General features: G+C 43.4%; 1 protein-coding gene across 3 annotated transcripts; it reads right to left on the bottom strand.

Annotated features, from left to right (window-relative positions):
- Positions 1 to 411: 411 nt before the first annotated feature.
- Positions 412 to 23,991, bottom strand: alg8 (ALG8 alpha-1,3-glucosyltransferase). 3 transcript variants are annotated; one of them, XM_067985836.1, is made up of 13 exons: positions 23,888 to 23,991; positions 18,170 to 18,248; positions 17,021 to 17,214; positions 12,743 to 12,852; positions 11,980 to 12,047; positions 11,677 to 11,803; positions 10,255 to 10,358; positions 7,039 to 7,159; positions 6,610 to 6,749; positions 6,179 to 6,318; positions 4,601 to 4,698; positions 2,596 to 2,668; positions 412 to 1,585 (listed from the first exon to the last, which is right to left on the bottom strand). In XM_067985836.1, exons 1-13 carry the CDS (start codon positions 23,974 to 23,976, stop codon positions 1,351 to 1,353), a joined length of 1,578 nt encoding a protein of 525 aa, XP_067841937.1. In that variant the 5' UTR covers positions 23,977 to 23,991; the 3' UTR covers positions 412 to 1,350. The 3 variants fall into 3 exon arrangements, with proteins under 3 accessions (XP_067841937.1, XP_067841938.1, XP_067841939.1); XM_067985837.1 differs by lacking the exons at positions 17,021 to 17,214; positions 23,888 to 23,991 and having other exon boundaries at positions 18,170 to 18,242; XM_067985838.1 differs by lacking the exons at positions 6,179 to 6,318; positions 6,610 to 6,749; positions 10,255 to 10,358.
- Between the last annotated feature and the right edge of the window lie 3,382 nt (positions 23,992 to 27,373).

The raw sequence follows: 27,373 nt of genomic DNA, 5'->3' as shown, positions 1-27,373 counted from the left end.
CTTCATTATTGGATGAGTTGTGAATGGAGCTATCACTGTGTAATTGTCAGCAAACAGCCCTACTCCTGAACTTATGATGGAGGGAAGGTCACTGATGAAGCAGTTGAAGATGGTCGGCCAGAGGATAACAAAAGATGCACATTCTGACAAAAAATAGAAAAGTTATTTTCAGAAAATACAATGAAGTATTTTGAATATCAAACCTTTGACATCTGCAGCTGAAATCAGAACTACAGTGGTTAAGGTGCAAATTCAGCACAAGCTCTTCAGTTCTATGGCTTTAATTTAGAATCACTAATCTCACTGTTCCTCTTCATTTTGCTGGCTCACTGGTAAATGTTGCATTTGGCCCTTTGTCCCAGCACTACTTTATGTTATTTGAGGCAAATAGAGGTCAGAAACAATCAAAAATGCAAACAATCTCCTTTCTAAGTTATTATAAATGAATTTCATGATTTCACATAATTCAATCCCAGATGTTTATCAAGTGTTTCTACTTTCACTGCTAATCATTTATACAAATAAGAAAATAAATTTATTCTGCACTAAACAAATTGTTTTCACAATTTGGAGTGCAGTTGCTCCAACATGATTCCATTTCAAAGTACACCTGCAGGATTTTGTACTTGTTAAATAAACACCTTTCCATGTTACATTTATAATTCACAATGCACATAGGTTAATGTAAACATACATGTAAGTTGTATTCATAACAAATATTTTTGGTCCTTAAAAAAAACCTAACTATTGACACTTCAATAGATCTTTACTAAAAATACTGAACTGAGATTAGACTTGTATAACCATTTGGAGGTCCAGGGTGTACTGTTACTTTAAAAAACACAGTATATGCTGTTATTACAGGAGTGATGCAGATTTATCGTTTCAAAATTCACTGTCAATATAATTTTAACATTAATAGTCAAAATGTAGAGAATTTTGTATTACAAAATACAGTGGAAGCACTTAGCATCCAATGACATACTGTGCGTAGGATGACAAGAAAATGTATAATTCACAGGAGAGGGACAAATCTTTAATCAGCAGGAAACAGTTAACCAGGATAGTAAAATTAATAAACATCAACACAGACACAATATCACGCAATTATTAATGGTACTGAAAACATGTCCATATTTGAAACAGCATGCCACTCCCAGCATTAGTGCTTTCAAAGGCTGTAGTAAAATAAGGTCTACATCAGAACTGCGGTGGCCTCATACTGGATTATATCCATGATTCCTGAATTGTGTCCATGATTCCTGAATTGTGTCCATGATTCCTGTATCGTAACTCCAAGTTAATAACGCATTCACAAGTCCAAATAAAATGTTTAAACTAGTCCATCGACTATTGTGCTTTCATCTTCCTGTCGGGCCCTAGCTCCCTCAGGACTGAAATGTACAGTTTAATCCAAGAGTAGGTAACTCCTAGCGAACAGTATACGGAGATGAGCAACAGTGGCACAAAAGGAAACCTCTGCTGCCAAGATGTTAGGGGATAGATGATCTCACACATAACTTGCAAGGGAACAAGACCGCTGAGGTAGATGGATTCAGGCCAGTTTAGAAGTGGTCCTTCTTTCCTGATAGGTAAAAAACTCAGTTAGACTTACTATATATACTTTTTTAAATTTAATAAGCTTAACATTTGAAATCAAAATTATTTAAGTGTGATCTGGAACTTTATTGGAGTCGCTTTGGAAACAATTTGAGATACATATTGCTATTTAAGATGAAGTTAACCTGACCCAGTCAGTGTCCAACATAGCACATTGCTTTAGATATACTCCAACAAAATGTGAAACCAAGAGAAGCTACTGGGACCTGTCACAGCATATTCTGGATAAATCTCTATTTTACTGATCTAGACAGGTTACATTAATTCCCATCTATAATATTTATAAGAAGAAAAGACCCGTGCCATCAGGGAGTGACACAGAGCGGAGATCGGGCACTTAACCATGGTCGGGGGCAGGAAGTGAAGAGAAACAGAGTAGGTGAATCGCCCAGGGTGCTCGAGTGGGCCTATCAGCTGGATCAAGAACAGCACTGGCAGAGGCTCAGGATCAGCTCCCCTGTACACTTCATCGAAGGATGGTGTGTAAACTAAGAACATGGTAATAAAAAGGGAAACAACTTAAAGAAAAGACAAAAAATAAATAAATGCATGGAGTTGACGTGTTGTTTTAACAGGAAGTAACAAATCTCACTTCAGGCACAAAGTGACAAAAAGGGAAGGATGGTAAAAGGGGACATTTTCAGTCTTAAGTAATTTCTCCCACCCCTGTCTACTGTTTCATATGGAGCTGCTCCAAGATGCACAGAGATGCCACCTGTTGGTCACATAACCTTAACAGCCCAAGAGAGAGGGACATTTGACACATGATTTGAAGATCTTCATATGGATAGAAAATTAATGTTGTTATAAAATTCAGGAAGTACTTTGAACAAAAAACATCTCCCTCTAGCCTTTCCTTCCCATTTAAACAGTAATTACAATATTTAAATTGATAACATAGAACTATATGTTGCCCTTATATCAGAGTGATCAGAGTAGATTTCCAGGGAGAGAGGGACAGACATTACAACTCACCTGAATAAAGCTCGCAGAGCAGAGAAACTATATACAGTGAACAGCAGCATGAGGCAGAATTTGATTGGCATCTCTATAAAGGAAAAAAGCAAATACAAAATCAAAAGCAGAGCATTGAATATAATGCATGACATACAAGAGTAAATTCACCAGTCCCACACTGCCAGCAAGGAGTCGCGCTTGAAGGAAGCACCATTCAGAGATAAGGCTAGACAATTGTAGCCCCAGTTCTCTGCCATTGAGTTCATCTCCTGCAGGGAGCACAGGATCAGTGTATTTACCCTATGATATCTGCAGTGTGGAATATACCATCCACCAGCAGCCTTCCTGTGGCTGATTTTGCATTAGAAATGGTACCTCGGTATGCGGGAAGGAAAGAAACATACTTAATTCTGAGCTATGTTGCTTTGCTACTATGTTTATACACACATGGAAAATTAATTACAAGGGTACACCAGGTCACTACCAAAGCAATCAAATTTATTCCAGGAATCTAGTTACAGTTTATGTTAATGACAAATAGCGTAGTAACATTCTGGATTGAAATTCTCACCATAGTACATGTCCATCATAGCTCCTCAAGCCTGTTCCGCCATTCAATTAGATCATGGCTGATCTGTACCTCAACTCCATTTACCCACCTTTGATCCATATCCCTTGATACCCTTACCTAACAAAAATCTACTGATCTCAGTTTTAAGTAACCCAGCTTCCACAGCAGTTTTGGGGGAAAGTTTTCCAGAATTTCACTACCCTTTGTGTGATAAAGTGCTTCCTGATTTCACTCCAAAATGGCCCAGCTCTAATTTTAAGATTTTGCCCTCTTGTTCTGTATTCCCCACCAGAGGAAATTGTTTCTTTGTATCTATCGCATCAAATTACTATCATTTTAAAGATCTCAATTAGATCAGCCCTAAACCATCTAAACTCAAGGAAATACAAACCAGGTTTATGTAACCTGTCCTCATAATTTAATCCTTTCAGCCCCGGTATCATTCTGGTGAATCTGCACTTGTACCCCCTTCAAGGCCAATATATCTTTCCAGAGGTGCGGTGCCCAAAACTGAATGCAGTGCTCCAGATAGGGTCTGACCAAGGCTCTATACAACTGAAGTATAACTTCCTCCCCTTTGTATTCAAACCCTCTTGAGATAAAGGCCAATATTACATTAGCCTTTTTGATTACTTTTTGTACTAGCAATTCAAACATATCTAGAATTTCAATTACAGTAGACAAGCAGACAATGCGTTGAGAAGCTCACATACAGGCATATGATTATAGGAGTCTGCTTTTAATGTACGTCAAATTTAGGGTAGGGGCTGCTCAAGTGGCTTTGTTGGTAAAAGCATCAGATTGCACGGTGCTAAATCACACAGACAAGCAAGTTTGCAGATTTGATATCTAGTTTGTGCTGAGTTAGTTACTCTCAACTGGGATAGTAATGTGGGTGCAATAACTATAATTTTGGGAAAAAAAACACAGCATAAAGGAAAAAAAATCAACCGTTGTCCAATGATTTGTTAACCACCCAAATGAGGTAACCAATGAGTACATATATATTTTTTAATATTGCGTGTTTTTCTTCTCTCCTGAAGGCACTGACTCTTGCTGGGGTTACCTCATTCGAGGCTAGACTGTGAGTGTTGGTAGACTATTACACCACAATCTAGCCCTAGTCCTCTTTCAAAATTGACACATGCACACTTTCCAGCAGGAATCACTGGATCGCGATGAGAAGTGGGAATCCTAGCTGATTTATTCCCCTCTGCCTACAGGAGGCCTCGCATGAAACCAGAAAACTCAGCAGAGATTGGGAATCAAACTTGGGACCTTCTGGTGTGTTTGTCTTAGCACTTTACCAGGCAAAGCCAGTTGGTCAGGGAAACTTAAGATATTTTCATATAATTCTTATCACGAGGGAACAATTGCAAATAAAATGTATCGATTTGGTTAGTACATACACAAAAAAGTACCTCTAAATGTAAATGAGCATCTTATCCTTACCTGGCCCTGTGAAGAGCAGTGGGAAGAGGGAAAGGTGTCCTGTTGTTACCAAGATGAGGTATATTCCAGCATCTTTTCTATCTTCCACAGCAAACAAACTATAAGGATTTAAAATAAAAATACTGCAACATGAACATAATACTTCACAGAATAACCAATTTACATCAGCACCATTGTAAATTACTGGCAAAAAAACTACATCACCTGTAGGAAGAATATTTTCCAGCACCAGTTTTACTTAATGTTATAAGAATAAAGTTAGGAGCAATTATTTTCTTGAAAAGATTTAAAAATACCTGCCAGCGTGAGATTGAAAAACAAGTCTATAAAGTCCTAGTCTATCCAATGGACTACCTGTGCACTTTTAAAGAGCATTTTTGCACTGGGCTGGAATTACACTGTACATGGTACAAACTTTGAGCACTTAGACTCTGGCTTTGTGCGCTCAGGAGTCGGATCGCCAACCTGACACCCAAGTTATATTGCTACTTTCAAGTCATTGCAAACCGTCTTGCACCAACACGAGAATGCCAAAATAACTTTATCCTTACATAGAAATATTAAAAGCTATTACTGTGATTTTAAGCCATTTTACCATTTTAAATAGCAATACTAAATCTATTATTGTGGTTTTATGCAACATTACCATTTTAAATTGTAATACTAAACATATTAGTTTGGTTTTGAGAAGTGATCGATCGAATGGCCCCGTAAGTGGATTTAAGCACTCGCACTTACACTCCACCCAAAAAAAATTTTTTTCCTCAAATACAATTTTGATTATATGTATATAATATGGTTCCAGGGGCACTGGTGTCTCTCCAGTACCTCAGCAAATGTCCTTTCTTCACATGTAAGCTTAGACACTGTTGAATGGCACAGCAGGGTTGACAGCACCAATATGACAATTTAATTTCCCAAATCAGCCATGCATATTGCCTCACTGATTTAAATTGACAATTTAGTGCAAAATTATGGTCAGTTTTTACTTATGCCCTCTATGAACTGGACTGAATTGCCCAAACTCATTTCATGCATTTACAGCCAGCAGAGAGAAGAGATTTCCATCCTAATAGTCTAGCCTTCATTTAAATCCAGGTCCCAAAGGTGAAAAGGACAGTGTAACAACCCAGGAGTGCCCAATCATGGGTCACGTAGCTGAGTAACATGAAGCCCAGAAGGCCACTTACAAAGTTGAAATCCATGTTTCCATTAATTAGCATATATCTTGAGTTGTTAAAACTAGCAGACCTTGGTGTTTCGATTTAAGATTTATTCACCAATGAGGCAACAGTGCTACAAACACCCAAACCTCCAGGTTCACAAAACACAAAGGTCAAACCAGCAAATAAGGAATATAAGTGAAAATAGGATTGAGTTGCCTGGGCTTCAAGGGGTGGATTGCCAGTGACTTGGGCATGCAGCTCGGACATGCGGCTCCTGGACTGCTCATGTCCAGGTCTAATTTAACTACCATAGTAGATTATTTCTGCTTATGACATTATAGTAGAATCCCCATTATTGATATTACATAAAGTACTATTATACAACATCACTAAGCCAATTAATTTAAAATACCTCAAAGGCAATATAGCGATGAGGATGGCCTTTTCATGTACATGCCAGCCAAACATGAACGACCCCAATGCACAAAGGATCAGGCACTGAAGGAATCCTCTAGGTCCTCGAGGTCTTAGCCAAAGATGGAGAATAGCAGGCTTGAAACAAAAGATGCGTAGAGGTGTAAGAAATTGGTTAATAACTGAAGTAGTAACCAGATAATATTCTCTACTAGCCATATTGCACATGACAAAACACTCGCACCTGCATTCAGCTTTAAGAGCTGCAAATCATTACAAACCTAGGAAACTCATCTCATCAAGTGAACATTTACTATCTGTGCATCAGCCAAAAGCAAAAAAGAAAATAAAGACCAAAGAATATTAAGAATAACTGACTCACGTTTTATTGAACGTGGAATTATTTGGAAAGCATATGCTGGTACTAACCATTATTGAGAACAAAGTACAGACCAAAGTTGTGAATGGTGATACAGAAGGTAGGACTGCATGCTGGAACTCCTGCACTAAGCCTCCTGTCATTGATGCCTTTGAAATCTTGGCAGGATCCAGCAGTTGTAATTTTACATCTGTAGCAGTAAATAAAAGTTATCGGTCAGCTATTTGGAACAAGCTTTTTGTCTTATAAAAGAATTTAATGTGCCAGTGACAGAAAGTTCACCAGCAGCAGATATAAATAACTCAGATCTGGTAAATATCTGAACTATGAAAATATAATTTCTGGGATTATTTTTAGTTTTCAAAATTCAGATAAAGAATTAGTTTCCACTATTGTCAGCCAAATGTCTTGGAGGCCAGTGTGTTAAATGCCGTAGATTCTTATGTATTAAATGTTCAATAAATTCAACTAAATCGTACCAATGACAGACAGTACTTTGTCCACCACATTGTACAGAGCCCAGAAATTTGGGGCCCAATATGCATGACAGAGACCTCGCTTGAAGGGGAAAAGTCGTGCAAGCACCTGAGGCAGCTGACCCTGAGAAAGAAACAAACATCATTTATTAAACAGCTTGGGGCATTTTATATTCTAGCACCGAAATTTTTTTAATATGTTTTTAAGTATGTTTTTAATTAAAGTCCTGGTACATTACTTGACGTTTGAAATGTTAGAATTAATTTTAAATCATTGCTGTACTTACTTTCAAATTAAACATATCCTGATATGTAGCCCAATAGGTATAACATCGGGATCATACGACATGGTGCAACTATTCCAATATAATTTCAACTATAGCCCTATACCCTCCTTTCCATATAAAGAACTCTGTAATTATCCCTTCAATTAATCTCTCATTTCACAATAAACAAATCTTGCCATCAATCAACCCTATTAAAAATCAAATTGTTAAAAAAAAATTATAATGAAAGCTATCATTCTTCTGTATTTTTTGTTTTACATCTTCTCTGTCATATACATGGTACCATGTATAATACCCACCCCTACCTACCAGCCAAAAAATATCTGAAATCAATTTATCACCTAGGCATAAGATGCCCCATCAAGGTTCCCCAAAAATGAGAAATCTAATTCTAATGTATACTGACAGTGTGGAAAATATAAAACAAGAGAGAAATGGGTGAAAGACCAGAAGCCGGAGAGGCAACCAGGAACTGGAGAGAGGCAAGTGACACTGGAGAGGACATAGTAGACAGGATATTAGAAGTAACATTCGCGCTACACAAGTGTCAGGCAATGACCATCTCCAACAAGATAGCCTAACCACCTCCCCTTGACTTTCAATGGCATTACCATCACTGAATCCGCCACCATCACCATCCTTGGGGGGGGGGGGGGCGTTGCCAGTGACCAGAAACTCAACTGGACCAGCCACAAAAAAACTGCTATGGCTACATGGGCAGGTCGGAGGCTGGGTATTCTGGGGTGAGTGGCTCATCTCACCTCCTAACTCCCTAAAGCCCCTCCCCCACCTACAGGGCACAAGTCAGAAGTGTGATCTGTGATGGAATACTTTCTACTGCCTGGATGGATGCAGCTACAACAAAACTCATAAACCTCAACACCATCCAGGACAAAGTAGTCCGCTTGATTGGCACCCCATCTGCCAGCTTAAATATCCATGCTCTCCACTACCAGTGTACCGTGGCTGCAATTCGTATTATCTATAGGATGCACTACAGGCAAGACGCCAATTCTCCTTCGGCAGCACCAGCTAGAAGGATAAGGGCAGCGGATGCAGGGGAACATCATCACCTCTAAGTCCCCCTCCAAGTCACATACCATCCCGACTTGGACATATAGCGCCGTTCCTTCATTGTCACTGGGTCAAAATGAACAGTAAAGGAGCTGAATTCACATTAGTAAAGATACAGCAATTAATCTCCATTGTTTCAGCAATCTTGTTAATACAACAGTTCTTGAGATCTCACATTGTCCAATTCAGTAGCTGCTTCAAGCCACTTCTCCCTGATGACGTCATCAACACTCACCACTTGGAGGATGTCAACATGCCAAAGCTTTCAATTGTAATTTGCAATTTAAATGTGTGCCTTGCTGAAGTATGAAAATGTTGGTAGTCAGAGGGATTTGGGTATCCTTCTACATGAATCACAAAAAGTTAACATGCAGGTGCAGCAAGCAATTAGGAAGGCAAATGGTATGTTAGCCTTTATTACAAGAGGGTTGGAGTATAAGAGTAAGGAGGTCTTGCTGAAATTAAATAGGGCTTAGGTGAGACCACACCTGGAGTATTGTGTACAGTTTTGGTCTCCTTATCGAAGGAAGGATATACTTGCCTTAAAGGGGGTGCAACGAAGGTTCACCAGATTGATTCCTGGGGTGAGAGGGTTGTCCTATGAGGGACGATTGAGTAGAATGGACCTTTATTCTCTGGAGTTTAGAAGAATGGGAGGTGATCCCATTGAAACGTATAACATTCTTGGAGGACTTGACAGGGTAGATGCTGAGAGGCTGGATCCCCCGGCTGGAGAGTCTAGAACTAGGGGTCATAGTCTCAAGATAATGGGTCGGCCATTTAGGACCGAGATGAGGAAAAGTTTCTTCACTCAGAGGGTTGTGAATCTTTGGAGTTCTCTACCCCAGAGGGCTGTGGATGCTCAGTCGTTGAGTATTTTCAAGACTGAGATCGATAGATTTTTGGACACTAAGGGAGTCAAGGGATATGGGGATAGGGTGGGAAAGTGGAGTTGAGGTAAAATATCAACCATGATCTTATTGAATGGTGGAGCAGACTTAAGGGGCCATATGGCCTACTCCTGCTCCTATTTCTTGTATTCTTATCATGAGCTGTGAGGATATATGAGGGCTTGGCATGGGCGAGCAGTAAATGTGAAACAGGTTGACAGGCAACTCTTTGTGACATACGTTCTTGGATCATTTACCTTCTACATGATGCTGTTAGGTAATCTTACCATGCCAGGTTCCCTAAAGCATGGTGTCTTCTCCCACCTCTAATCTCAAGTCCCGCAGGTAATGTACACAGCCTTCAACATGGCTGCTACCCCTTTCCAGGCATAATGCAATGCTGCTTTTTGGGAGGGTGTCCTGGAGTGCCAAATAAAGCAACCTTTCTTCTACCCACCTCATGCAGTAGCAGGTCAACTTCACCCACCCACGATAGTGAGTCTGTTGCTGCGACCTCTACCACTTGCCCAAAGACTCTATTTAGTACCTCCCTCGACTTTTGTCTGCCAGTTTCTTTCCCTGTAAACAGCCTTCAGAAAGGCCAAAATAATTTTTGCCCCCACACGCAGCCACTGACCTTTAAGTGGCTGCATCCTTGTAATTTTTTTCAGCAGCCCTTTAAGAGTTGCTCCAGATATCCCCCAATACATCAAGCATGCTTTCTGCTCTTGGGCTAATGTCCGCAGGGAACATATTACAGATATGATAATGAGCTGACATCAAAATTTTCTGACACTGCGACAGATCTGCACAATCGGCCCCTATATTAAAAAACTGTGCTCAATAGGAATCAGTGTACATCAAAATTACATCTCAAACATAGTAAAATATAAAGTACAGAATACAGTGCTTTAAATTCACTTTGATAAATTTACTGAATCTGAAACATTTATCAAACTCATCTTTACCATGGCTACGAAGGGCCCAAATGAAACAGCAAAAACAGAACAGACTATAAATCCCAAGGCAAAAAGACGGGAACAGCTGAAACTCCTCCACTGGATAGAACCATCTTAAAAATAAACACAAGAAACAATAATGACAATCTATGATTTTAGGATATTACAAAAGAAAATATTTCATTAATTACAAGCCGGACAAAATAAATAATATGCAGTAATTTAAACTTTCTAATATTCACCATCAATACCCCTTAACAAAATCAGACAGTTCCAAAACTTGTGATTAAATTCCCTTTTTTTTGTTCTATCCATTTCAGTTGATTTTTTAAAATTACTTTTATATAAACACAGACTGGTGACACTGGGTTGTCAGTTTTAACAGGTTACCATGGCTGAATGTCAGACAGCTGAATTAACAATCAAAACAGTTTAATGATTAACAGAAAAAGAAACTCTTAAGAGCTCAAGTTTACTCATCCCCTTTTTTCTTAACCCCAATATTAGGATTAGGAAAAATGATGTTACAGAAATAAAGCCATTCTTGACTTTTAAGGAGCTTCATTACAGTAATATTATTGGTCAGAAAATTTGTAAAAAAGAGGAATTAAACTCAGAATTAGTACTAAAAGTATATAGGGGAGAATAGAAAGAATATTTTCACACAAAAAGTTATGAGGATCTGGAATGCTTTACTGCAAATGGCCAATGAAGTTGAGGAAAAATACTTGTGTTGAAATTTCCATGTTAATATTTGTTTCAACTGTAGTATCAGGCTGCATGAGCTGAAAACAAGCAAAACTGGCTGTCCCAGAGAGACAGGAATTTTCCTGAACCTGTCAGCAGTCTAAGAGTAAAAGGGGTTCTGATGGTAAGACTCCACTTTAAAAAAAGAGAGAATGAACGTAATGCTGGAAGACAAAATGAAAAACTTAGCTTATACAAAGAAGCACAATGATTTTAAAAAAGACTTAGGAATACAAATTCGCAGCAATTAAACATTCAGCTTTTTGAATACTCGTCCTGGATATTATGATCACAATCACGATTTCTGTGCATTTCTAAAACTAATTATAATTAACTGCCCTCTGAGGTGGCCTAGCAAGCCACTCAGCTGTATCAAACCGCTATACCAAGAAACAGTTGGATGCTGCAACGGGGGGACTTCGGGATCATTCTGGATGGATGAACTAAGATGGGCCTTCCTCATCTGTAATTATCTTGTGATCATTTCACAAAGAACACACATGTTTTAATATTATTTTCTACTCCACTCTCTGCTATTTTTTCTCCTTCTTCAGCTCTCCCGGGCACCAATCCCTGTAATTGTTCCATGATTTTCATTTTACAATTGAAAATCTACTAAAGGACTCAAAGATTCAGTTAATGAAGTGACACTCTTTCTTAAATTGTAAATTTTTTTTACAATACCTAGTTTGTTCTCAGTGAAGCAGTATGAACGTAGCAGGTAAATACCATAGGCAGGAGCCACATAAAGAAAAATGTGCTTAAAGTTCAGCAGGACTGCAAAGAGTAAAGCACTTTCCAAATGTCTTCCCTGTAATAAAATCAAATATTTCAAATATCGCATTACTGAGGCCTTTTTGTTGTTTTCTAACATTGCTGAGCATTAAATCTGCTCACATTTCTGTGATTGACGTATACCATGAGCAAGCATTGAACGGAATAGCATTAAATTATTTATTAGTTATTATACTGAATTTCCCAAATTACCTGAAACATCCTTGCAACGGAAAGAAGCATCAAACCAAATAAGAACCCATTGTACTGAAAGTGAATATCTAGGTATGAATTAAGGAATAATACTGTGTGCATGTGTGTGAGAGAGTTGAGAGAGAGACATACATATAAACGCACAGGTTTTTTTTTAAACAAAGGCAACATTTCCTCTTTCTCAGTTCTCCCCATGTCATGCACAATCTGAGAATGGTTGTCCGACAACCTGCTCTCCGGCCTCTGCCAATGTCATTCAGGGTGAATCTCCCTCTAAACTCTGACCCTGTGGAAAGCACCTTTCCAAAGTGGCTTCTGATTGGGAACTTGGCAGTATCGGGGATTCTGTGTAAGTCACAATGTCCCATCATTCCTTGGCACCACATAGCAATGCTATTAGTCAAGATATCATTAAAAACATTCACAATTACTAATTTAGCAAGTGATACCACATCTTTGTATGCAATAAAGATATCAAAACTACCAGATAAATAAAGAAAAATAACTGTCCTGTAGCTGCTGCTAAAATAGCATCTCCAGCTGGTGTGTGGTATTTCAGAGAGAAATAAACCCAGTGTCTAACATTATGGATGAGACTAAAGTATTATAAATTAATATAAGTTAAAATACATCATATTCACTGACTAAAACTAACAGTGATTTTCACCATGGCGAGAAAATGAAGCCACACTTAAAGCATTAGAATTTATAAAATATTACCCAATAGTTGTTTTAAAAGATGTACTTTATAATGTAAGGATACGATCAACAATCAACAATCCAAAGTTCAAAAGTAACAGCACTGCAAGTATGAAAGCTGGTCTCTCCATTATTTCCTTTGATTCCTTTGTTCTATTTACACACTTACAACACCTTTAAAATAATACAAATAAAAATATGCTTATTGACTATACATTTTCCATTTCTTTTTCTACTGAAAACCAGATAGTGCAGTGGTTTTACAAACATCTTTCATCTCTGGGATCATGTGTTGAATTGCTTTCTAACTACAGTAACTGTGCAGACAGTGAGAGTGATGGTAGCAAATAGCAAGGGTGGGCATTGGTGGGCACAGGGTGCATGGGTGGACAAGAGGCATGGATGGGCACAGGCGCATGGGTGGACACAGGTTGGCACGGGGTTGTGCATCATGGGGGATGGGCTCGGGGGTCAGTCACAGGGGGGGGTCAGGATTGAGGGTCATCGCGTGGGTCTGCGGTCATTGAGGGGGAGGATCGGAGTGGGGGAGCACGGAGGCGGGGGTCTGCGGTCATTGAGGGGGAGGATCGGAGTGGGGGGAGGAACGGGGGCGGAGGAGGAACGGGGGCGGGGTCGGGCCGGGGAAGGGGCGGGGGGAGGGGGGAAGGGGCGGGGGGAGGGGGGAAGGGGCGGGGGGAGGGGGGAAGGGGCGGGGGGAGGGGGGAAGGGGCGGGGGGAGGGGGGAAGGGGCGGGGGGAGGGGGGAAGGGGCGGGGGGAGGAGCGGAGACCGGGGGGGGGGGGGGGGGCGCGGGGGGAGGAGCGGAGACCGGGGGGGGCGGGCGGGGGGAGGAGCGGAGACCGGGGGGCGGGGGGGAGGAGCGGAGACCGGGGGGGCGCGGGGGGAGGAGCGGAGACCCGGGGGGGGGGGCGGGGCGGGGGGAGGAGCGGAGACCAGGGGAGGGGGGGGGGGAGAGGAGCGGAGACCGGGGGGGGGGGGGAGGAGCGGAGACCGGGGGGGGGGGGCGGGGGGAGGAGCGGAGACGGGGGGGGGGGCGGGGCGGGGGGAGGAGCGGAGACCGGGGGGGGGGGCGGGGCGGGGGGAGGAGCGGAGACCGGGGGCGGGGGGAGGAGCGGAGACCCGGGGGGGGGGGGGGGGGCGGGGGGAGGAGCGGAGACCGGGGGGGGGGGGAGGAGCGGAGACCGGGGGGGGGGCGGGGGGAGGAGCGGAGACGGGGGGGGGGGCGGGGCGGGGGGAGGAGCGGAGACCGGGGGGGGGGGGCGGGGCGGGGGGAGGAGCGGAGACCGGGGGCGGGGGGAGGAGCGGAGACCCGGGGGGGGGGGGGGGGGGCGGGGGGAGGAGCGGAGACCGGGGGGGGGGGGGGGGGAGGAGCGGAGACCGGGGCGGCAGGGGGAGGAGCGGAGACCGGGGCGGCAGGGGGAGGAGCGGAGACCGGGGCGGCGGGGGGAGGAGCGGAGACCGGGGGGGCGGGGGGAGGAGCGGAGACCGGGGGGCCGGGGGGAGGAGCGGAGACCGGGGGGGCGGGGGGAGGAGCGGAGACCGGGGGGGCGGGGGGCGGGGGGAGGAGCGGAGACCAGGGGGGCGGGGGCAGGAGCGGAGACCGGGGCGGCGGGGGGAGGAGCAGAGACCGGGGCGGCGGGGGGAGGAGCAGAGACCGGGGCGGCGGGGGGAGGAGCAGAGACCGGGGCGGCGGGGGGAGGAGCAGAGACCGGGGCGGCGGGGGGAGGAGCAGAGACCGGGGCGGCGGGGGGAGGAGCAGAGACCGGGGCGGCGGGGGGAGGAGCAGAGACCGGGGCGGCGGGGGGAGGAGCGGAGACCGGGGCGGCGGGGGGAGGAGCGGAGACCGGGGCGGCGGGGGGAGGAGCGGAGACCGGGGCGGCGGGGGGAGGAGCGGAGACCGGGGCAGGGGGGGGAGGAGCGGAGACCGGGGCAGGGGGGGGGAGGAGCGGAGACCGGGGCAGGGGGGGGGAGGAGCGGAGACCGGGGCAGGGGGGGGGGGAGGAGCGGAGACCGGGGCAGGGGGGGGGAGGAGCGGAGACCGGGGCAGGGGGGGGGAGGAGCGGAGACCGGGGCAGGGGGGGGGAGGAGCGGAGACCGGGGCAGGGTGGGGGGAGGAGCGGAGACCGGGGCAGGGGGGGGGAGGAGCGGAGACCGGGGCAGGGGGGGGGAGGAGCGGAGACCGGGGCAGGGGGGGGGGGAGGAGCGGAGACCGGGGCAGGGGGGGGGGGGAGGAGCGGAGACCGGGGCAGGGGGGGGGAGGAGCGGAGACCGGGGCGGCGGGGGGAGGAGCGGAGACCGGGGCGGCGGGGGGAGGAGCGGAGACCGGGGCGGCGGGGGGAGGAGCGGAGACCGGGGCGGCGGGGGGAGGAGCGGAGACCGGGGCGGCGGGGGGAGGAGCGGAGACCGGGGCGGCGGGGGGAGGAGCGGAGACCGGGGCGGCGGGGGGAGGAGCGGAGACCGGGGCGGCGGGGGGAGGAGCGGAGACCGGGGCGGCGGGGGGAGGAGCGGAGACCGGGGCGGCGGGGGGAGGAGCGGAGACCGGGGCGGCGGGGGGAGGAGCGGAGACCGGGGCGGCGGGGGGAGGAGCAGAGACCGGGGCGGCGGGGGGAGGAGCAGAGACCGGGGCGGCGGGGGGAGGAGCAGAGACCGGGGCGGCGGGGGGAGGAGCAGAGACCGGGGCGGCGGGGGGCGGTGCGAGGAGGAGGATCGGGCGGCGGAGGGGAAGGATCGGGGTCAGTGTGTTCAACATCGGGGGTTGGCGTTTGGGGGTCAGGGGTCCGCAATCAGATTGGTCGGGGCGGGGGGGGGGGCAGTTGGTACATGTAGTCTTCTTGGGCCTGGGGGAGGCAGTCCTGCTCCTCCAGGCCCACAAACTGTGCCTTTCTCGGCACCTACCTGTTAGTCTCGGGCGTTCTCAGCTCCTTTCATGAGGCGTAAGACAGAAGGCCCGAGAATCCCGACCCCCCCCCCCCCCCAGGTTGAAATCGGGAATTGGTGAAAAATGGAGGCCTGAAGTCTCCTTGAAAGGTTTTAAGGCCGACCCGCCTCCTGGGAGCTGTTTGGTCGCCCGCCCCTCATCCCATCCCGGTGAAAACCGGAAATGGGCGGGTTGGAGGTGGGTCTGAAATGGTGACAATTTTAAGTGCCCCACCCCCAACTCACCCGTTTTTTTAGTTTGGAAATTGAGCCCTGTAAATACATTTTTGAAGGTGAGAATATATCAATTAATGTACTTGGTATTTTTCTCCTTGTCCATTGACCTGTCCCTGGGCGTGCACCATTCTCAGGTAAGAGAGATGATGACCAGCTCTCAACCTTCCAACAACTATACTCTTTAACTGGCTGCTGGGTACATCGAAACTACATAGGGTAGGAAATGCCAGGGGTTTACCCAATTTCTCCGTTAACAGCGTAACTGTGACTAGTAACTCGAGAGCGGAGGATCATTATTAGATAGTATTTAAAACAATGGTTGCCGATTAGTCTCCTTATATTGATAACCTTCATCCACATCCCCATGTCACAGGGGTCTGGATGAGATACACAGTTCTCATCAGCTGTGATGAGCAGTGGAGTCATAAATTTGTCTTTTGTTAGCTTTTTCTTTCAAATCATCTGGCCAAGTGCCGACAGAATGCTCCCAACTGAGATATAATAAATGAGTTGGAGTGCCAGACACTCTTTGGGACTAAGCTTACAACTTTGTTTGAAAGTTGAGCAGACACATTGCTGGCTGACCTGACGTGATTATAAACAATTAAAATGGAGCTCCTCCAAACAGGTTAGTGGTTAATGCATTGCCCAGTGTGATACTGAGCCATACAGGCCAGGAAGGTCCCAGAGTTCAATCCCATATATGCCAAGTTTGCTGATCTCAGCCTGGGCAGTGGTTGGGGTACTACAATTGGCTACATCACTGGGATGATCCCTGCTGGAAAGTGCACATGTGGACATCAGATGAGGACACAATTGGGCTTCACTATGATTAAGAAACTCTCTTCCATGGTTGAATAGACTACTGGCACAAAAGATGAGGAATGGCCACTTGGGCACGGTAGCAGAGGACTGCCAGTAACCATGCAGCCATACCCCAAAAGAGACAGCACCTTCAGGAGAGGACAGGGAAATATTTGTTTTAAATCAGCACTTTAAACTTCTAGTGATCCTTCATTTCTCAGAGCTGGTGGTTTTACAGATACTCTTTATAATTACTGATGCTCAACTTATCAAAATGGAAATATGAACATTTACATACTTGCTATACAGCCAATAAAGAATAGGTTAATTTTTACAATAAATATAAAGGTAATATTAAGACATACTCTGTTACTCCATAAATGAATACTATATCCGTGAGGATGACTGAAAGTCGCTGAAATAGGATTGTTGCGTTACTGGCGTAATTAAGGTTCTGGACAATCAGCATTTCCTTATCAAAATATTGCGCAACGAGGGAAAATAGGTATTCAAACCATGCAAAAAATGGTGGATAATCCAAAGTCCATTCTGAAGTTGCCTAGATTTGGGGTGCAGAAGGAGGAGGGGTAATAGAGAGAACAAAATAAATATTACATTTTACCTAATTATTTGCATTTACAATTCAGCATTTTGGATAAACTAAAAGATGACATTTACTGAAGTCAAGCTAATATTATGACACATACAGCATTTAGTGGATTTTGGTACAATAACTATTCTTGCTGATGGATATTTCTGTAGAAAGCTATTACTGTCGGTGGTCTTATACAATGTTACAATGCAGGAGAAAGCCATACATTTGGCCCACTGTGCATGTGGTGGCTCTCTGAAAAGAGCTATCCCTTGACTCCCATTTCCCTGCCCTTTCCCCTTACCCACTTAAATTTTTGTTTTTCAAATTTTAATCCATCTTCCATCACAGGTTCAACTGAAATCATTGTTAACAGGCTTCTGTAAAAAGGTTTTTTTTTTACAGAGAGGTGGTAAGACAGACAGATTTTGTTACAATTTGTTTATAGAATAACCTAAGTACGATTTATGGGTGAATAGTAATATTTTTTTTTGCAGGAATGTCTACAATAAATCTAAATATACAGATTTTTTAAAAATTAACAGTACGGAATTATTTTTTCATTAAATCAAGAATACAGAAATTCTGTACTACTGGAGAAAAAAAAAGTCTGGTAACATTTAACAAACAATTGGATGCTATGATGGGCGAGCCTGTAGGTCTTCTAAATGCATCAATTAAAACGGGCTGAATAGCCTTCCTCATCCATATCCATCTCATGACTGAAAGGATTATCTACAGGGATGGGCGAGCCTGTAGGTCTTCTAAATGCATCAATTAAAACGGGCTGAATAGCCTTCCTCATCCATATCCATCTCATGACTGAAAGGATTATCTACAGGCATGATTGAATTATCTTGGACACAGCACACCTTCATCCTTCACACATCATGAGAGCTACCCTTAAATTAGAAAGACTTACTTCATAATACCACTGTGAAACAGGTAAACTGTGAGTAATTGCCAGCCAGTTTCTGTGGACTTCAAAGTCTGTTGAATGACTACAAATGAAATAATCAAATAATAATTATGCATTTCATGGAAATAGATGGATGATGTACATTTCCCAAATAAGACTGCTAAAATGATAAATACACATAATCAGTTGTTATCGCTTTATGGTCAGACACTTTGCTGCAGAACATCTGCACATCAATTAAATGAACTGTAAACACTGACATGTGATACAATTCACTACAGAAAGGCTCAAGGAAACACTGTAGCTAAAATACTCTATTTAATTTTTAACACTACTGGATTTCCTACAAATGGAGTACAAAGTTACAAGCAAACGTTCTTCATTCTTGATTTAGAGTGAGAATCACTCATTTTGGTTTAAAGATGCAACCTTCTGGCTGCATCTTGATGGAGATGGCTTGATGGGTAATACTGAGTCATATAAACCATAAAGGTCATGTTTTTACCCCCAGTTTGTCCCAAGTAGGGTCTTTCTGGATAGATGCATTACGATGGGCTGAATGGCCTTCCTCAATGTATGAATCTCAGCCTGGGTAGCAATAGGGGACAGAGTGGGCATCGCAAAGAGAGTGGATCGTGAACTGAGTGGGAACTTGAGAATTTGCTGAGCGTGGGACTCTGGTAAAGTAGAGGGTGAATTGAAACTAAAATTAAAATTTAGTTTAAAATTTAACTTAAAACTTTAAAAGAAACTGCAAGTTAGTTAACGGTTAACAGAAACTGCAAGTCAGTGGCAGTTAACAGTCAAACAGCTGTAAGTGATTGCCTGGATAGAGGGTAATTACTGTGAGTTGGAAGCTGATTGAGCAGTTATAACTGCTGTTCTCAAAAGGCGTATAAAGTAGAAGGTTATCTGCTGAAGTACATAGTGGGCATTGCAAAGAGATCATGAACTGAGTGGGAACATGAGAATTTGGTGTAGAGGAGGAAGGCAGTGCTAAAAATTTTTTAAAAGCAAAAAAAAAACCAAAACAGACCAGAACAAACCAAAAGTAATTATCTCTCAATAAATATAGACTAAAATGTGGCAGAGCAGGTTGTGTGTCTGGATTGCAGTATGTGGGAGTTTGTGGACATCGAGAATGTCCTGAGCAAACACATCTTCAGTAGATGTCTCCACGTCAAATCTCTCCAGCTCAGAGTCATTGAGCTGGAGTGTGTGTTGGAGACACTCCAACACAAGGGAGGGGGAGGAGTATCTGGACAGTTTGCTCTAGACCTCGGCCACACCTCGTAGAGAGGAACAGGATCAGAATGGGATTGGTGTGACCGATCGTGTACAGAGTAATGGGAACCCAGGTGAGATATAGAATGAGGATCCTCAGAAACTGATCCTATCCAACAGGTACAATGTACTTGTTACCTGTGAGGTTATGGTTAAAGACTGTTAGAAAGACAGCCAGAATGCTGACCCTGGCACCCTGGAGCAGGAGGCTGTCCAGAGGTTGGGGGGGGGGGGGATGGAGGAGGAAGAGGAGAAGTGTGGTAGTTGTAGGGGATTCAATAATTAGGGGGAAAGACAGCATCCTTTGTAAGCAGGATTGAGAGTCCCACATGGTATGTTGCCTACCTGGTGCCAGGGTGAGGGAAATCTTGAACTGGCTTGAAAGGATATTGGAGGATCCAGTCATTGTGGTCCATGTTAGGACCAACAACATAGGAAAGAGTAGGCAAGAGGTCCTGATCAGAGTGTACCAGGAGCTAGGAACTAAATTTATAAAAAAACAGGACCTCAAGGGTTATGATCTCTGGATTATTACTTTACATCTTTTAGTTTTCCCTTTACCTGTAGTGCCTAAAGCATAACTTCTGACTATCACTCTACTCTCTTTGTTTTCAAATTGGTGTAGGGATAAGCAGATAAGGGAGATGGACATGTGGCTGATGAAGTGGTGTGGGAAAGAAGGATTCCATTTCATGGGACACTGGCACCAGTACTGGGACAGGAAGGAACTGTAACGGGCTGTAATTGGAATTGGCTCCACCTGAACATGGCTGGGACCAGGGTCTTTGCGGAAAGGATAAATAGGGTGGTCACAAGGACTTTAAACTAGTAAACAGGGGGAGGGCTCAAGTGGAAAAGGTAGTATAAACAATAATTCTAAAACAAACAAAGAAAGTAGAGTGATAGTCAGAAATTATTCTAATTATTATACAGGAAAAGGGAAAACTAAAAGATGTAAAGTAATTAAATTAGGAGAAATAAGGAATGTGTGAGAAAAACAACATTAGAGCAGAAGGACAGGTTAGGGTGTGTGGCCCAAATAAGTGTTCTTTATACAAATGCATAAGGCAGGAGTATAAGGAACAAATTGAATGAATTTACAGGTGCAAATTCAACTTGGAGGGTACGACATGGTAGCCATTACTGAGACATGGCTGCAAGACTGTCAGGACTGGGAACTGAATATACCAGGTTATGAGCTCTACAGGAAGGACAGGGAAACCGGGGTGGGGTGGGGGAGTAGCCTTAGTGATTAAGGACAAAATTACTTCAGTGATGAGAGAGGATATAACAAGAGGTAAGCTGGCAGTGGAGACTTTATGGGTAGAATTAAGAAATAGAAAAGGATTAAAGGCTTTAGTGGGAGTTGTGTATAGACCCCTGGTAGCAGCTGTGAAGTGGCCGAATGCAGAGATTAGACAAGCACGTAGCAAAGGTAGAATGGTTTTAATGGGGAATTTTAACTTTCATATTGATAGGGATAAACGGATGAGCTCATGTCAGAAAGGTAGTGAATTTTTTGTGTGTGTTTAGGACAGCTTTCTGCAATAACATATCCATGAACCAACGACTGGGCAGGCCATATTAGATTTAATAGTGAGTAATGAGCCAGATTTAGTTAACAGTCTAACGGTGTGTGAACATTTATCTAATAGTGATCATAATATTATCGGGTTCAATGTTGTGTTTGAAAGGGAGAAACCCGTATCAGCTACTAAGATTCTAAATTTATGTAAGGCTGACTTCAGCGGCATGAGATAGAGAATGTCAACAGTAAACTAAGCAAATCTGTTAATGGGTAAAACGACAGATCAGTGGGAGGTGTTCAAAATAGAATTTAACGTGATACTGAACCAGTTTACACCCCTAAGGGGCAAGAGCTTTATTTGCCAAAAAAAACAGCCATGGATGACAAAAGAGGTAAGGGACAACATAAAACTAAAAGGAAAAAGCATACAAAAATGCAAAAAATAACACAGATCCTGCTGACTGAGAGATACAAAGAACAGCAAAGGGTGACAAAACAGAGAGCTACAAAAGGGGAGTCTGAAAAGAAACTTGCAAGGGATATCAACATCAACACAAAGTTTTTACAATTTATTAGGAAAAAGAGGACTGTCAAGAGCAATGTGGGCTCCTTAAAAGCTGATAATGGTGATACTGTAAATAAAAATATGGAAATGGTGGACATGTTAAATAATTACTTTGCATCAGTATTTACAGTAAAGGAAGAGGACAGCATGCCGGAAACTAATTGTGAATCAGGCTGGGGCCTCAGCATAATTAACATAAGCAAATTAACAGTAATGAAGAAAATAATGGCACTGAAGAGTGACAAATCCCCAGGACCAGATCTTCCAAAGTTCTTAATTCAGGAACTGTTCCTTTTAGATTGGAAAATTGCATGTCACTCTGCTATTTAAGAAAGGTGAGAGAGGGAAACCAGGGAATTATAGACCAGTTAGTCTAACATCTGTTGTTGGGAAATTACTAGAGTCTATAATTAAGGATAGTGACTGAACACCTTGAAAATTTTCAGCTAATCAGAGAGAGCCAGCATAGATTTGTAAAGGGTAGGTCATGTCTGTCGAACTTGATTGAATTTTTTGAAGAGGTGACTAATGAAGTGGACAGGGGAATGTCTATGGATGTTGTTTATATGGACTTCTAGAAGGCATTCAATAAAGTCCCTCATAAGAAAATGTTAGCTAAAGTTGAAGCTCATGGAATTGAGGGCAAATTATTGACCTGGTTAGGAAATTGGCTGAGTGGCAGGAGACAGGGTGTAGGGATATTGGGCAGGTCCTCAAATTAGCAGGATGTGATTATTGGTGTCCTACAGGGATCTGTGTTGGGGCCTCAACTATTCACTGTATTTATTAACAACTTGCATGTCTGGATAGAGAGCCAGATATCCAAGTTTGCTGATGACACTAAGATAGGTAGCATCGTAAGCAGTGTAGATGGAAGCATAACATTACAGATATTAATAGTGAATGGGCAAAACTGTGGCAAATAGATTTAAATGTAGGCAAGTGTGAGGTCATCCACTTTGGACCTAAAAAGGATAGGTCAGAGTACTTTCTAAATGGTGAAAAGCTTGAAAGAGTGGAGTTCCAAAGAGAATTAGGGGTCCATGTACATAGATCATTAAAATGTCATGGACAGGTACAGAAAATAATCAAAAAGGCTAATGGAATGCTGGTCTTTATATCTAGAGGACTAGAACACAAGGGGATAGAAGTTATATTACAGCTATACAAAGCCCTGGTCAGACCACACCTGGAGAACTGTGTTCAATTCTGGGCACCGCACCTTAGGAAGGATATTATGGCCTCGGAAGGAGTGCAGTGTAGACTTACCTGGATGATACCTGGACTCCAAGGGTTAAATTATGAAGAGATTACACAAACTAGTGTTGTATTCCCTGGAATTTATAAGATTAATGGGTGATTTTTAAAAAAAAATAATTCATGTGATGTGGGTGTTGCCCATCCCTACTTGCCCTTGAGAAGGTGGTGGTTGATTGAAGCTTTCAAGATATTAAGGGGAAATGATAGGGTAGATAGAAAGAAACTATTTCTGCTGGTTAGGGAGTCTCGGACTAGGGAACATAGCCTAAAATTTAGAGCCAGGACTTTCAGGTGTGAAGTTAGGAAACACTTCTACACGCAAAGGGTGGTAAAGTTCGGGACTCTTCCGCAAACGGCAGTTGATGCTAGCTCAACTGTTAATTTTAAATCTGAGTGATAGATTTTTGTTAACCAAAGGTATTAATGGATATGGGCTAAGGCAGGTACATGGAGTTAGGCCACAAATCAGCCATGATCTCATCGAATGGCAGAACAGGCTCAAGGGGCTGAATGGCCTACTCCTGTTCCCATGTTCCTAATTAGCCCCTCAGCTAGGGAGAAAAAGTTAATATCCAATGACACCTTCGTGGCAAGCGTATGTTTGTGTGGAGAAGACTGGGCTAAACAGTGAACCTGTATCTCTCTCTGCCCCTTCCCCCGATTTAAGTAATGGTGCAGAATTGATGAGTGCTCATTTGGGCAAAGTACCGGAGGGTACCCAGCACCTGGTACTGTATCCCAGCAATTTACTGCTCCTGGAAAGGGGGGGGGGGGGGGGGGGAAAGAGATCCAGCCAAAAAAAATCGGATTTGTAATCTGATCCCGACAAATTATTGCATACATTTCTTACAACGTCTGACATTTAATCTTAGCGTTAAAAGATAACCCTTAATACATTTTGCTTCGTTTTCAGTAACATTCGGTGAAAGTCCCATTAAAAGCAACAGAACATCAGCCTGTAAATGTGGTAACTGCATCTACAGGCCCCGCCCCTCCTCCGACCCGGCCGTGCGGTGAAAAATAAAAATTTTTAAAAATCGAAACGAGTTTAAAGATAAAGGCCCGGGCCTGAGGCAACTCTTACTAAGCAGGAATGAGCAGACACTTTAACAAGGTCACACCGATGGCGAGCGGCGCCAACCAACTCCAACTCCTCGCACTGGGCGCCGCCATTGCTGTTTCACACAACTTTATTCAAACTCGCATTCCAGCTGGTGGCAGCAAAGCAACTCACTGAGTAAATGCAACTCCCTCCTACAGAATTTGACTCACTATTTCTTTCAATTAAATGTGCACGACCTTGTGTGACCCTGTTACTTTTCCTTATGGAATATTTTATTGATGGTGCTTCAGAGAAACTTTTTTTCCCCCTTTTTTAACGTATTTTTAGTTTTAAAGTTTTATTATATATGGTATTCTTTTGCAGAGGTCAGTGATTTTTTAAAAAAATGGTATACAATGATTTGGCCAGGACTGTTGATTCGCAAGTTATAGCCTGAAGCCTGTTTCTGTCTCTCATGGCAATGCCGGCAGCCTTGGTTGGCAAGTAAACAGCATTTGTTCAAACACAAAAAAGGTTCAAAATGGTTATATTTTCTCACTACCAGATAGGGTTGTCAACTCCGGTTGGGTGTATGCTTGGAGGTCTTTCAACACATGACCTCCCGCCTCAAAATGCCCCCACACTCCCGCCATTAGTCCATCCTTCGGGCACATTGCCTTCCCACGCCAATTGGAAAGAGAACAGAATCTTTGATACCCGATTGGATTAATCTTGACCATGAGTCAAACAGCCTTTTTTCCCCATTGCCAATATTTTTATAATAAATGAAAGTGTTCAAAGAAAATGAAAAAAAACACTTTTTTTAATGCACCTATGATTTTTCTCCTGGGTTGCTCGCAGCAGTGTTCTGGAGATTGATCTTCATTTCCGCGAGACTCCAGGTCAATCCTGGAGGGTTGGTAACCCTACTCTCAGAATGGTAGCTTATCTTGGGGTGCAGCCTAATGGATGCTAGTAGCCCTCTAGAACCTGAATCAAGTAATCACTCTTCATAAGTGTCAAGAAACCATTTGACAGACTGATGAATGGATGGGCAGGGGAGAGAAGGCAAGGCAGATAAGCCCCACCTGACATTTATACATGCAGACTTTCCAGCAGGAGTCGTTGAAAGGTGAATAGGAAGTTGCTTTGATTTTTGTAGTAGGTAGTGAGCTGCATTCCCACAGTGTTCATTGTCTGTACTTAATTACATCAGCAATTTGCCATGGTGGGATTTGAACTCAGAACCACGGGGTTGTTAGTCCACTCCATACCTTGTATATCTTTAAGCCATGTGTTATGCACATATTTTCAGTGCGACTTACTAAATTTATTCTTATCAGCAATAACTGCTATTTGTGGAATCTTGCAGTGTGCAGAATGGCTGCCACATATGCCTACATAATGGCATATCATTCCATAGCAAAAACAGTAATTCATAATATGTGAAGTGCTTTGAGATATTTCTGAGGGACATGATAAATGCAAGTGTTTCTTTCCAAGCCTCAACTGGTAAAAGTGTTGCCATTTAGAACCAATATTGCCTCCATTTTAATTTCATAGAATCACAGAATTGGTTACAGTAAAGGAGGTCATTCAGCCCATCGAGCCTATCTAGCTCCCTGCAAGAGCTGTTAGTCCCATTTCCGTGCTCTTTCCCTGTAGCCCTGCAAATTTTTTCCCTTTGAGTATTTATCCAATTCCTTTTTGAAAGCCACGATCAAATCTGTTTCCACCACTCATTCAGGCAGCAAATTCCAAATCATAACTACTCGCTGCGTAAAAATGTTTTTCCTCATGTCGCCTTTGGGTCTTTTGCCAATCACCTTAAATTTGTGTTCTCTGGTTCTCGACCCTTCCACCAATGGAAACAGTTTCTCTTTATTTAGTTCATCTAAACCCTTCATGATTTTGAACACTCTCTGCGTTAAATTTCATCTGCCATGTGTCTGCCCATTCCACCAGCCTGTCTATATCCTCTTGAAGTCTATTACTATCCTCCTCACTGTTTACTACACTTCCAAGTTTTGTGTCATCTGAAAATTTTAAAATTGTACCCTCTGCACCCAAAGCCAAGTCATTAATATATATTAAAAAAGCAGTGTTCCTAGTACTGACCCTGGGGAACACCACTGTATACTTTCCTCCAGTCTGAAAAACAACCGTTCACAACTACTCTGTTTCCTGTCACTTAACTACTTTTGTATCCATGCTGGCACTGCCCCTTTTATTCCATGGGCTTCAATTTTGCTGACAAGCCTATCATGTGGCACTTGATCAAACTTCTTTTAAAAGTCCATATACACAACATCAACCCTCTCTGTTACTTCATCAAAAAACTCAATCAAGTTAGTTAAACACGGATTTGCCTTTAACAAATCCATGCTGGCTTTCCTTTATTAAGCCACACTTGTCCAAGTGACTATTAATTTTGACCCGGATAATCATTTCTAAAAGCTTCCCCACCGCCGAGGTTAAACTGATTGGCCTGTAGTTGCCAGGTTTATCCTTACACCCTTTTTTGAACAAGGATGTAATATTTGTAATTCTCCAATCCTCTGGCTCCAGCCCCATATCTAAGGAGGATTGGAAGATTATGGCCAGCACCTCTACAATTTCTACCCTTGCTTCCCTCAGCAACCTAGGATGCATCCCATCCAGACTGGGTGATTTATCAACTTTAAGTACAGCCAACTTTTCTAGTACCTCCTCTTTATCAATTTTTAGCCTATCCAGTATCTCAACCACATCTTCCTTTACTGAGACTCTGGCAGCATCTTCTTTCTTGGTAAAGACAGATGCAAAGTACTCATTTAGTACCTTAGCTATGCCCTCTGCCTCCATACGTAGATCTCCTTTTTGGTCCCTAATCGGCCCCATCCCTCCTCTTACTATCTGTTTACCATTTATACTCCTATAGTAGACTTTTGGATTCCCTTTTATGTTAGCCACCAGTCTATTCTCATTTGCCCCCCCTTCGTTCCTTTTTCACTTCTCCTCTGTACTTTCTATATTCAGCCTGGTTCTCACTTGTATTATTAACCTGACATCTGTCATACGCCCACTTTTTCTGCTTCTTCTTACTCACTATCTCTTTATCGATAATCCTTTTTTTTGTGTAACTAGAAAAATCAACAGTGAATAGCCATCATTTTGGGAATTCAGGCAACAACAACTTGCATTCATATATAGCCTTTAACATAGGAAAATGTCCCAAGGCACTTCACAGAAGTGTAATCAGACAAAAATTGACACTGGACAATAGCCAGACCAATTTCACATGAAGAATGTAAGGAATAAGTTGCCAGGGAAGGCTACTCAAGTAAATTAGTATAAATGAATTGAAGAGACACTGCCAGGCCAAGCAATCACAAGGTAGTCAGTGATTAATCTGCTGCTAAGGACATCCTTTCCAGCTGAATGAGATTGTGCAGTGTTGAGCGACTCTCACTGTACGGGCATACTTATACTGTTTTTAAAATAAGTGTACTCCAACAAATGAATCTAGCAACATCAGTTTTATCTCAA

Source organism: Heptranchias perlo, chromosome 6 (genome assembly GCF_035084215.1).
Source record: "Heptranchias perlo isolate sHepPer1 chromosome 6, sHepPer1.hap1, whole genome shotgun sequence".
Taxonomy (NCBI): domain Eukaryota; kingdom Metazoa; phylum Chordata; class Chondrichthyes; order Hexanchiformes; family Hexanchidae; genus Heptranchias; species Heptranchias perlo.
This window is presented reverse-complemented; position numbering and strand designations above follow the sequence as displayed.